Raw genomic sequence first — 13,198 nt, 5'->3', positions numbered from 1 at the left:
AGACAAACCCCGCATAGGTTAAATAAACCCCATTAAACTGACGCAACTCTGAAGAACCACTTACGACTGATAAAGTTTTAAAAGTTTAATATAAAATCAGAATAAGTTGCATATACAATCCTCTCAGGATAAGATTCAACAAGTATACAGGAACTAAAAGGAACATAAATTCCCTAAAGAACCTCAGTCTACAAAAGAATACAATTAAAATCAATTCCAGAATCAACAGATTAAAAAGCATAGACACAAAGTGGTTCCGTTGCGTCATCTACAAAAAGAGAATAAACAAGTTAATTCTGTCCCTACTCTATGCTAGGTGACATCCCTATCTCGCAAGTTTCTTACCTAAAAAAGGTGTCAGCAGTTTGACTTCCAAAGAAGTTCAAACTCTCTTAGCCTCTAATGGTAACTTATGTCGAGAAACAGTACCCATCCGCTCTCTAAGGGTCCTCGGCCTACTGCTCTCTTGCGCTCTGCTCTTTCTCTCTCTCCTCAGGCCATCTGCGCACTGATCTTCTGTTCTGCGCTCCTAACTTCTCCCCGGGGTGCTGTCCCTAAATACACAATCACAGTATGGATGGAACGCCCCTTGACGCCCACCACGTACACATTTACACATGATGTCATTTCTAGTTCTTTCCATAGCTTCATCTCTTCGCGTCGTCCGTTAAGTTGACCTTTCTCCTTAGGCACCATATTCGTCTTCTTGCTGGTGACTTCATTGACATTCCAATTGACACTTTCAGAGCAAAGTCTATCACCTCAACAGAACTTCATTCTTTACGATTGTTTTCGTAACCTCTTTTGGTCCTGTGAACGGTCATTTCTAAACAAGACCCAAATTCCAAGCGTCTCTTATCTCACTTAGGCCATAAACTTCGACCAACATTGTCACCTTAAATCTAGCAAGACCTTTGACTCTTGTCTCGCACATTCAGATCAAGGCTATCCCCTGTTCCTGTGAGACCACTAAATTACATACAGCGGACTACACTCCTGCGAACTCTTGGTCAGTTAGGTTAAAATCACACATGACCAAACCTTTCTAACATTCCTACAACTCTTCTACACAGTATAACCTTTAACACACATTTATATATAATTGAATTTAGCAAATTAGTGATTATACGCGAATGCATTCTACATAGAATACAACATTTATATTCTCGTGCATACATCGTTTTATATACATACTCTGCACATTTCTTCGCTTTACGTTTCGCCACTTTCTCCGTTTAATAATTACACACGTATATTCAGTTTTGCACGTTCTGCTGTTCTTAAGCATTACTACATTTCTATATTAGCCCACTATGTATACGGGCCTTTCTAAAGCATATTCTAAAGTGAATACAAATACATTTTATAGAGTAGATACAGATACATTTCCTATTACATTGGTTACATCGGCTAACTTTACGCTACAAGTGTTAACTTCACGTTATAGATTCTACGTTTATGCGATATGCTTGTAAATATGGTACAGATATATTTTTTATTCAAATTGCGCTCTCTCAAGTATCTGTGGGTTACCGGAGGGCCAGGTATCCTGGCGCTGGGTGCAGTCCAGGCACGGACAGGCGCAGATGGGCTTGCCATTGGCACACAGACGGTGCACCCGCTGGCGGCTGGAAGCAGGAAAATGCTGGTGAATGAGTGAAAAGAATGGCAAGAACCCAAAAGGAATTAAATTAAAATAAATAATATAAAACTGGCAGACTGGGCAGGCTGCCAAGCACTGACCAGCACAGGGCGGGAGCAGCCCTAGCACCAGAGCAGAGGAAGGAGGCAGTGGCTGCAGTGAGGGGGAACCGGTGAAGACTTTCTCAATGGGGCCGCGCTGCGGCATCCTTTAAGTAGGTCCTGGGAGGGGCGCTGGGAAGACGGGTGGCGGATGCGGGAAAATGGTGCAGAACGGGCGAAAGGAATGGCAAAAACCCCAAAGGAATTAACTTAAAATAAATTAAAACTGGCTAATGGCAGGCTGCCGAGGGCTGACCAGCACAGGGTATGAGCAGCAGTGCAGAGAAAGGAGGCACCGATCGCAGCTAGGGGGTTGGTGAGGTGTTTTTTCACTACCATAAGAACTAAGTAGCAATCCCAGAGCGCAAAGTACTTTCTGTTGGTTGAAAATCCAGGACTAATTCATATGTTACATGGATCTTGAGGCCACGTGACCGCTGTTACATCATAATGTGTGGAGGAAGATGTCAGACAGCAGGTTCTTTTTTAAAATTATTCAAATTTTTGTGTAAATAGAGGGAAAGTAGGCAGGTTTTCCAAATGTTTATTTGTGAATCATTTATACGCCACTGACTAAATGTAAAAGTAGTGTAAACATGAAACCAGAATTGATGTATCCATGTTCTCTGTTGTTGGTGACATTGACCAGTGCGTGGGCATAGCCGCGATCCGTTTTGTGTGTTTAATGGAACTGCTTCCTCAGCTTTTGATGCATTTTTGTGTGCCTGGTCAGTGGTTTTCAGATCTCTTAAATCGTTTATTAGGTGTTGATATGTTGCTGCTCTGAGTTTTTAAGCGTGTGTTAACAAAGTTTTCAATTGCTAAATACCACACTTGTCTAACTTTTTCCCGGATGTTATCTCGAGTGTGGCTATATTTCGATATATTTCTTGAATGCCTCGAGGAATGCAGTATAATCCTGTACAAACTTGTTTAATGGCAGTACTTCGTTCTTGCCTTTATTATTGAGCACGCCAAAGGGCGGGCTTTTTGCTTCCAATAAAGCAGTGATTTCGTTCGAAACTTTGTTGGAACTAACTGATTATGAAATTTATCCTTGATGTTGTCAGATTACACACTAACAACCGCTAACAAGATTATCAGGAAGAGCATAGTCAAATCTTGGCCGGGAAAAAGCACTATCTGATCCTGTCCTCCATGGATTTGAAAACATTCCCTGTGCAAACATGTTACGACTTGAATTAGAGATATGAACAATGCAGGGAAAATTGGAAACTAAGGTCCAGCGCTAGAAGCGCTCTCAAATTTTAGCTGCTTTACCCTCAAATGATGCAGTTACAGCACAAATCAAATTCCCTTTGATTGAAGCACCATAAAAACAAGCACAACAATGCAAAACCAGTACTTCTCAGCTTTAAAAGACTGAGGGCCCGATGTAGGTAGTCAAATACCGGTAGGTAACGGCCGAAATTCGGTAATTTCGGCCGTTCCCGACCAGTATTTGGGAAATGAGATGTAGGTGGGCATTTTACTGATTCAGTAATTTACCGAATCGATATTTTAAGGAATCGGTAAATTACCCCTTTTAGGATTTGGTATTTACCACCAACTACAAGTTGGTGGTAAATAATGAAAACCTTGGAAATAGCATTTTTTTTGCTTTTCCAACAGTGCCATGTTGCAGACATACATGCCCTTAGGGCATGTATGTCTGCAACATGTTGCAGACATACATGCCCTTAGGGCATGTATGTATGCAACATGTGCACCCATACACAATTGAGGGGTGCAACAGGGTGTCAAAGTGACACCCTGCCACCCTACAATTTTCCCCTTTTACCGAATCGGTAAATACCGATTCGGTAATTGGCATTCATTCCTCAGGCCCATAGGAATGAATGGCAATTACCGAATCGGTATTTACCGATTCAGTAATTACCGAAACTTACCGATTCAGTATTTTTTTCGGTAAAAATACCTACATCCCATTTGCCTGTTCTTAAATACCGAATCGGTATGATTCGGTATTTAAGAATCGGTAATCTGGGATTCCATACATCGGGCCCTGAGTTATTACATTCCTAATGCTCTTTTTCATTGCTATTTGCATTCAAAGTTATCCTCTTGCAGATTGCCTAGCAACCAGAGAGAACCAAAATATAGAGGCCCATAGACTCCAAAGACTGGGTCTAAAACTCCTCCCCTTGATATACTTAAAGAGAAACTTCTCCCAGTTGTCACTGTTGCTGGGAAACCTATGAAGGTAAGGAATACTAAAATGCATAATGGCTCTTAGAGTGAGAGCTACCACTCTCCTTGCAGTCCTCAAACACCACAGCACTTTCCTCATAGAGTTTCTTCCCTCCTGGGAATAACAATAAACAAACATGCTGATTAACCAAGCCCTTGCAGGAGTATGTGGTGTGAGTATTTTCCGCCTTTACCGAGGTGGGACTAGTGATGGTAGTGAAGGGAAAGCCACCCCCCTCCACCCTATTGGCATGGAGTAGGCCTCCTAAAATGGTACAGAATATGGCAGCTGATCCAGTGGGAAGGCACCGGAGATTGGTGGTCTTAGCTGAGGCTGTGGGGTGTTTTTTTCTTTCCAGTGAAATATCTGTTCTTTACCTGCTTTCCTCCTAAGCTATATGGTGCACAATTTGGGTACTTGGATCAAACATACCTGCTAACTTTGGAAGGCCGAAGCTGGCTAGAAAGGAGGAGGAAGTCATGCCTTTGTGGTTGTGACCCTACCCAGCTTGTACTACTAGAGGGCCTCATACACTGAGGGATCGAACCAGTTCTTCATGATCTTCTATGGGACTTGCAGCTCAAGTCTGTGACATTAAACCAACACTCCTAACACATGACCAGGCCAGAGTTAGTGATCCAGTCAACTGCCCGTGGGTCACAACAAAATTGTAGTTTCTGCTCTGCAGCTTTCTTATCAATTTTGAGCTACTTCTCTTTCTTTGCATAGTTTTAAAGAAAGAAGGCATGTTGATGAAACTCATGCTAGAAGTGGCAAAAGTAGATGGCCATGATGACACTGGCCTGAGGAAGGGGAAGACCTATGGACAGCCACATCTTCTTGTGTATCTCCAGACACTTCATTTCACACAGGTGAGGGCATTGCATTGTTGGAAGCTGCCATCCCCACTACAGACTGAGCGGGATGATTTTGGACCCAAAGTCTACACATGATCTGAAGGAAGAATGAGATAGAGGAAAAGAGTAGCAAAAAATGAAAGCGAAGAAGACCCCAGTTAATTTTTTGAGGCCCTATATAGGCAATTCTCTGCACATCAAAAAAGCAGGTTCCGAGCCCCACCATTTGGCAGAAAAAATTAAACTGGCACAGCAATGGTGGTGTGTCATATATTACCTATGCATGCAGTACAAGCATGAAAGCCATCTATTGATATATCCATGGAAGCAGTTTCTGGCCCCACCACTAGGTGGCAGTGATACCCTCCGGTTGAGAATAGGGAAGAACCACTCAGAGTAATTTATATACTACAGTGATAGAAGGAAGCATAGCAACTCTGGTTGAGGCTCATGTTAATATTGTATCACACCTCTATAGGACAAGGTGTATGGTAGCCTATGTCCATGGTGTTAAGATTGACTTTCTAATATAGAAACACATTTATTTATGGATGGATGAACCAAATTGTATTCTTTTTCTGTTAATGACAAAGAATGCAGTAAAAAGAAGAATACAAAGTCACAACAATATAACTAGCTACTAATCAGAAAATGGATTGATAATTCCAATGTTTTTGTTAGAACTCTGTCTTTCATTTAAAAAGATGTCACATGCAAGTTTTTGTGTTGTAGGTTCCTTCTTCTTTAGCTGGTCAAACAAGACTACATGCTTCCAATCCAAATTTATCTACCATTGACTATGCAGAGGAGAAACCATACTCTGATGGGCCCGAAAACTATTCAGATTTTTCTAAAATGCATGAAGATTTGTGTCGCGTTGCTCATAAAGGTAGGTAATAGTGAATTAGAGCTCTTATTGGAAGCGTCTTAAAATAGAATACATGAAGAAATCTTTTTGGTTGTGCCTGTTTTTTATGGAATCTTGAAAACATCTTCGTAATTGTTGTGCATTTACTTTAGGAAACTTTAAAATTCCGCTAGTAAAAAACAAAATAGTATTGTGTATGAGTGACCTATTTTGAACTGAAAATCGATAAAGACAGTATTCATGCATTCAACAACATCTATAGAAATATATCTGCTCATACTTAAAGTGAGCATGAATTGCTCAAAACAGTAATGACCTTGTTAGATGTGTACCCTGAACTGGAGAGCAAGACCGATTTTATTAGACTCCTTGTATGTCTTTGGTTAAATTGGATCCTTGAGGTACTTTTTAATGTTTTGTGTGTTTTTTCTTATTTTTATAGCATGAGTGCCTTGGACACGGTCACCATGATGAGGATTAGGTTTTGCTCATCTTCTAGCAGAACTAAACTCTCTCATTTCCGTGTTCGATTAAAGTGTGGCCATTGCCGAGTAGGCTAGACACTGAGTTGATAATGTTGTCCTTACACCGCCAATTTGATGTATTCTGGTTATATCACCTGTTTGTTCCGTGGAGCAGTTTGATCGTGTTGGTTGTATGCTTACTTTTCTACCAGCTTACTGACTTTGCATTCTTTCTAGTTTTCATTGCGCACCCCCAATTCCTTAGGGCCCATTCATGTTGCTGCAATATGTTACATAATGGATCATAACTTACACCTTCCTTCAAACTGTTAATCAACTAGGTTTCTTAGTGCGCTTCTCTGCGAATTATGTCATTAATTTTACTTTTGCCTTTTTGAAGAGTACCAGTTTCCATTGTATGCTTTCACATCCATCACATTCATTGGTATACCGAACTGGCCCTGGAAGACAATGTGTGTGTTGCTGTTTTTGGGTATGTGTATCAGCAGCCACTTATCATTCTGACAAACTCGTAGTTATATTGAATTGGCTCAAACCATCAAACCCCTGTGTTGGGTACCAGATTTGTTAAAGTCGCCGCTGCACAGTGATACTGTGATCATTTTGGATTGATATTAAAGCATCTGTGACTAATCTTTAACATTTTTGCTGAGGCAATGTTTTGTGTAATTCTGGATAGCCTCAGAAAAATAAAAACTAGACAAACATTGCTCGTGATTGCAACAACCACTGGCCGGGTATAATCTGAAGGTAGCATGGTGGGCAAAAAAGATGGACTGGAATGCAGTCATGTAATTACCAGTGAAGAGATTAATTCAAGCATTCCTACCTTCACTTCTTTTGTATTCTTCATTGTGACACACCATGTGTGACATGTATGCCCTGACGTGGGTCCTATGGTCACTTTGCCACTGTTGGCAAGCTGCACCCGACTGAAAAGGGGCCAAATAGGTCAAATCCAGTCTTGGGTTACCTGGTTTTCTGGTTCAGAGATGACCTGGCTTGGCAGCTTAGGCTAGACTGCTTTATTGGAGCAGTACCGAGGCTGATTTGTAAAAGGCTGGGTCTAATCTGGTGTGGTATGCTGGGCAGGAAAATGATATACTGGGATGCACCCTGAGTAATTACCAGTGGTTAAGATTAATTCAACCATTCTAGTCATCATTTGTTAGTTTTTTGCATTGTAGCAGCTACTTTAGCATCTAAATTGTGTTACAAAGAAAAGAATGTCAATTAACATAAAGTAAACACAAGGAGCTAAAGAACGATGATGGATTCAACCTAGAAAGTGGCTGAGGGTGAATGTTTGAAAAGTTTCAGCGCTCTGACCATCATCTCCTTGTGTTTGCTTAATTACATGAAGTAGCAGAATACAAAAATAATCTGCACACTTATGTCCTCATGTATAATATGTTTGGAAATTTGTGAAGACCTAAGGCTATCAATTCAATTCAAATCCTTTATTCGATCTTAAACATAAGATCATAAACGTATTTACAGTCACAGTTTAAGAAAATATATAGATAAAAATAGCATAAGTCCTGACACTTAAAAATCTGCTAACATCCAATTTTGTTAAAATCCATTTCATCTATATACATATACAAATACAATAAGGATTTGAAAACCAGTCCTAAATCGTGTTATGAGCCAACCGCTTCCTCTTTTTCAAACATGCCCATAAAAACGATGCTAACGAGAAACACACAAAAGAATTCTGCAAGGATTTGAGTAAAAATCAATGTTACGTGGCAAAACTTAAAATTGTAACACTTACAGATCCGTACAATAAAATTATATATTTCCTGGAGGTAAACACCACAAAAGAATAAAAGATGAAGATCATTTTGTGGGGATAATTTGTCACATGGGCACAGGGAAAGATCAGAATGTTTATATTTCTTCCCTGTATATCCTACCATCAATGGTATCAAATTTAGGCGACATCTTAATAAAATATATTTGTTAATTGGCAATGTAACATCAGCCAAATAAAAGTAGCTTCCCTGCTCCAGCGCTAGGGTTAATTCATACAGACGACCTGACTGTGTGGAAATGTTTTTCTCTTCTTAAGTATTCGGCTCTCTGAGTGAATATCTCAATTACTTTCCGCTTTGTAATGGAGTTACAGGTGGATGGATCTTTAAAAAGGTGACTTGGACTGATTGCAGATAGTTCTGACTGCACATACTTTATCTACCTAATCCTGCTGTAGTTGTCTGATTTTAAAATAGTTATTAAATTTTGGGTAAGGGGACTGTGTCCCTACGCAATATAGAATGCCACAACAGGAGTGGTGCCATTTTGATAGAATCCATAATGTATGGTAGAGTCAGTTCCATATGAAGCACATAATTAGAGTATGACTGGGGTAGGTAAGTAAAAGACTTAAAAAACGTATTCTCAATGGATTGCATAGTATCTCTGGGAGCCATTCCCCATACTGCTGCCCCAAACATCGCTGCCGCCTTTGTTTTTGCATGATAGATTTTTTTCATAGGAATTAGAGGTTTGGCTCCCAATCTTTTAGAAAATGTTTTTAATGCCACTAGACTTCTCTGCATACCCATTGCTCTGCCCTCTAGTAATTTGGACCATGATTGATTTTTATTAAAGAGAACACCTAAATATGGAAACCAGTCCACCACCTAAATTTTACCAGAGTCCATAAAGAAATATGGTGGTCTTTCTCGTTTCCCTGCCCCTGCAATAATTATAAAGGATTTGGTCTGATTGACCTTTAAATCTAGTGAATTCATAAAGACCGCATAGGCCGATATAAGATGCTTGAGCCCCATCCCAGTTCGGGCCATCAGAGTGGCGTCATCAGCATATGCCAAGATCGGTAACCGCTGATGGTTGGAGAGAAAGGGAACATACAAGGCTGCGCCCTCAAGATGTTTTCCCACACCGTTGGTATAGATGGAAAATTTAAACTGTGTCAGGACGCAGCCTTGCCTTACCCCTCTTAAGATCTTAAGTGATCGGGTACACTCCCCAGTCTTTCCGTAGCGGACTGACGAAGAGGTGTCAGAGTACAGCTGTCTGATGAAGTCGACCAATACCTGATCGATTCCCATCTCCTCCATTATCTGCCAGAGTCTAGGGTGAGACACACAGTCAAAAGCTGCTGACAGGTCCATAAAGGCAAGATAGATCTTCCCACCCTTGGCTCTGACATATCTATCCATGATCAATGAGAGGTTCAGGCATTGGTCTATCGTGCCCTTACCCTCCTGGAAGCCATATTGGTACTCCATTAAAATATTCTTACTCCTCACCCAAGCCTCCAATTTTGTCAAAAGAAGGCGGCCCATGAGTTTGGCCATCGTATCAATTAGTAAAATTAGCCAGTAATTTTTAGGATGACTTTTATCTCCCTTTTTGTAGACTGGGACGATTATGCTAGTGTTCCAAGACACGGGGGGACCAACTATAGCGATTTAAAAAAAAAAACATTAGTTAGTAGGGGAACCCATATATCTGTGTTCTCAAAGAAGAAGTCCATTTGAACACCATCGGGACCCGGGGCTTTCCCAGTACTGCAGGCCTTAATCCCATCCCTAACTTCTTTAGTGAGAAAAGAGGGAGGATTCCGTAGATAATACAAACCGGTGGTATTGGGTAATCGGTTGGAGCAAAGGTACCTTTAAAGTGACCCACCCACTCCTCCTCCCCTACATTGACATTGTGTGATAGATCATTAAGCATTTTGAAGTGGGGGCCATTTATTATTCCCCAAAACGCCTTGGAGTTGCCGGAAGCCGCGTCTTGCTCTAATTTGGCCCATGTTTCTTCCTTTATCGTAGTCTCCCTATTTTTCAGGGCTATTTTATATTCCTTATGGAGAATGACAATTTCAGAGATGTTTCTAGATTTGCATCCTAAAGCTTTAGTGAGGGCTTTCTTCTTTTTTTTTTTTTTTTTTTTTTTCCTATAGCATCAAACTAGCCCATGACTTTGGGTTGTTTGTATTTTTTCTAGTAATTGTATTCTTTATATATGATCTAAAAATTCTACAAAGGAAGACACCACATTTTGGGGATGATTATCGCAGTCTAAACAGTTACTAATATTATGAAGGGCATTCCTAATTATATTGGGTATCACATTTGTTTTACCTAAGGCTATCAAATGTGTCTATGTTTTGGAAACTGCACAAAGTGTGAAGCCACAAGTTTGTTTTAAAAATGTTAGGGGCAATGTGAGTAGTAGTGAGAAGCTGGTCCTCCTGTGGCAAAGTACTGTGCACGAAAGCTACATAATTGGGGCCACTTGGTAGCTCTCCCCACGACCTGCATCCAGCCTCCTACTATGCAGCAAGGTTTAGAGGCCATCTATTTTCTGTATCGCCATTAGTAAACCCTGTCTGCTGGGGTGGCAGACTTCCCCAACCAACCATTCTGCCCTCACCTAAGTGCATCCCATTTGGTCATGCCTGCAGTCCTTGCCATATTCTACAACCGCCACGTGATTGTTACCAGGTAAGGCTGAAGACTTTGCTGATTTCCAATGATCCACTGTTTGAAGGGATTCCACCTGTGTGTAATAAGGAGTACAAAATTGTTAGTGCAACCCCGGCCAGTAGTTCTTTCTTATTTTTACTAAGCATTGAAAATCAGGTTAAATCAGTGAACTTTCGAAAGACTTCTCAAAGATGTATATTTCCTGTTTACTCCTGTCTATTTGGGTATAAAAAGTGTGCCCTCCACAACTTATATAGTTAAACAATCAGCTTTGGTGACCTTGGAATTTTTTTAAATTTAATTGAAAATACAAGTAAGAAACCATTGCTCACCCAATCAAGTGCTTTTATGCTTTTAACAACAACATATTTAGGCTAACCTATTTTAGATATAAACCTATAATAACTGATAAAACCCAACTGAACGTAACACAGCCCTTAACCTGTGTAAACCTATAAATACTGATAAGCGCCTGCACAACCACAAACTAAAATACTATTTAAAGAAAGAAAACTGAGAGGAGTCATTTTTATTTCTTCCTGAAGGTGCCAACATAGCCTTTGCTATACAAGGTATCAGCAATAAACTTGTCTAGGATTATTTTGCTGGAGTTTTGTTGTCTAGGGATGTCAATAAAATATAGTTGTTTATTTCTTGTATTCCCCACAGTGTTGTGTGCTTAAATGAAAGGGGCAGGGTTTAGAAGCCTGTTGTAGGACTGGACTGATCTAATAAGTTTATACACTATAGAGAATCTGGGAATTTTAAAATCCTATCTGATTATTGGCAGTGTTTAGTTCTTTCACTGATTGGTGAAATGGCTCACTCAATAGAATTGTGGCCAATATGTACTATTACATTTACATCCTGACACAGAATGGGTAAAACCCTTTAATACATCAGTACCCTTTTCTAGCAAGTCAGTTTTGATAACCGGCCCACTGCCAAAAAATACATGCTTTGAACATTCATGCAAGTTTTAGTTACTAGGTATCTGTAAAAAGATAGTTGTCATCTTGCACATGGAATAGTGTAGAAAACTGGATACAATACTTTCCACATACCAACAAAATTCATGGCAGGAAGGTACCCCATTTTTGTGTGGTACTTTCATCTAATCCAAGCTTTTTACCCATCTGCACTTTACTGATTTGGGTTTGAGCCCATATTACAACGTTAACAGCAAATATTAAAGTCCTAGTATACAATGTGATGTCTGTTGGATCAAGGCTGAGACCCCTATCAAACTTACATAATCATCAGTTAACAAGGAAGGACTGTATGCCTTGGTGAAGGGCAGGCTATTGGGGAAGGAGGTGATCTTGGGGAGCATTTATGCACCTAATCGAGACCAGTTGACGTTTCTCCATTTACTATCGGCACCCTTGGGGCATTTGGTAGGCGGGGACCAACTTGAACAAGGTGACCTAAATTTTGTTTACAGATGTGCTCCTGGATCGCTCCTTCCCCTTACCTGGATCATATACTCATAGAATAGTAAAAAGCTTGCATTAGTGGTTACAACACTGGGGGCTGATTAACGCGTGACGCATACAAAACTGTACTGAACAAGAATACTCCTATTACTATTATATTTATGCTCACTACACTAGGTTGGACAGATTCCTGTGCTCAGAGAGGCTGAGCCAATATAGATCTTTACTGAATATCTAGGACGTCCTCTCAGACAACAGCCCTCTACTGCCAGGGTTTCAATGATTGAAAAGTCAGTCATTTCCTCATGGCGACTGGAACCGCCGGCGCTTGAGGGCACTTGTTACAAGAGTTCACTACACAGCGCCATCACAGAGTAGTTTAATAATAAAGGCGCTGCATCATCTGTCCTTACAGAATAGGAAGCCTTCAAAGTTGTAGTCGGGGGGCAACAGCATCGGTCATTCAGTAGGAAGAGCTACACACACTAGATGTCGCTCTTCATACTCTAGACAATAGCGTAGGAATAGATCCTGTTAATCACTGAAGGCTACTAGATTCAAAGGAACGTTATAATACCAACTCAGAATGTCTGAGATGCGACAATTATAAAAACTACTGTGTTCAGCTGTTGGGGGGCTCTGTGTTCAGCTGTTGGGGGCTTCAGCGGGCAATCTGCGTTTCCCCTCCCGTGTCCCGCCGGTAATCTCGCCGGTCCCCCCGCCGCTGCAGCACCTTCCATCAGTGCAGCGCGGCCGAGGGGGGGACTGCAGCTACCAGGAGCCTTAGCAGGGAAAGCTGCCACCGCCCACACCGCGCCCGGAGGCGCTTAAGCTTGGAGAGAGCCCCCGCGTCGCGGGACCGCGCGCAGGCTAAGCCCTGGTAAAGGGCGGGCCCTCTGTGGCCAGAGGAGGACGGGACGGGCCACCCCCCTTGGTTCCCCACGACAGAAGGAGGTAAAATAGACTCATCTATACACACCTACTTTCGCTTCATACCCAAGGGGCACTATTATGTGAAACATTGAACATCTTAGGTGCTGTTGCCATTCTCATTACAAACCTGAGAAAAACTACTACATCATGACTTGTAAGGGGGTGCCCAAATATACAATCCCTCAGAGGGTCTCGTGC

The 13,198-nt window shown here is 41.2% G+C and overlaps 1 protein-coding gene across 1 annotated transcript in view; it reads left to right on the top strand.

Annotated features, from left to right (window-relative positions):
• Positions 1-13,198, top strand: part of OSBPL3 (oxysterol binding protein like 3) — a 909,495-nt gene that overhangs the window by 561,351 nt on the left and 334,946 nt on the right. The window contains exon 12 of the mRNA XM_086941688.1: positions 5,545-5,701. Coding sequence (XP_086797814.1) covers positions 5,545-5,701 — 157 coding nt within the window. The remainder of the gene's footprint in view (positions 1-5,544; positions 5,702-13,198) is intronic.

The sequence above is a fragment of the Lissotriton vulgaris genome, chromosome 10 (assembly GCF_964263255.1).
Source record: "Lissotriton vulgaris chromosome 10, aLisVul1.2, whole genome shotgun sequence".
NCBI lineage: Eukaryota > Metazoa > Chordata > Amphibia > Caudata > Salamandridae > Lissotriton > Lissotriton vulgaris.
This window is presented reverse-complemented; position numbering and strand designations above follow the sequence as displayed.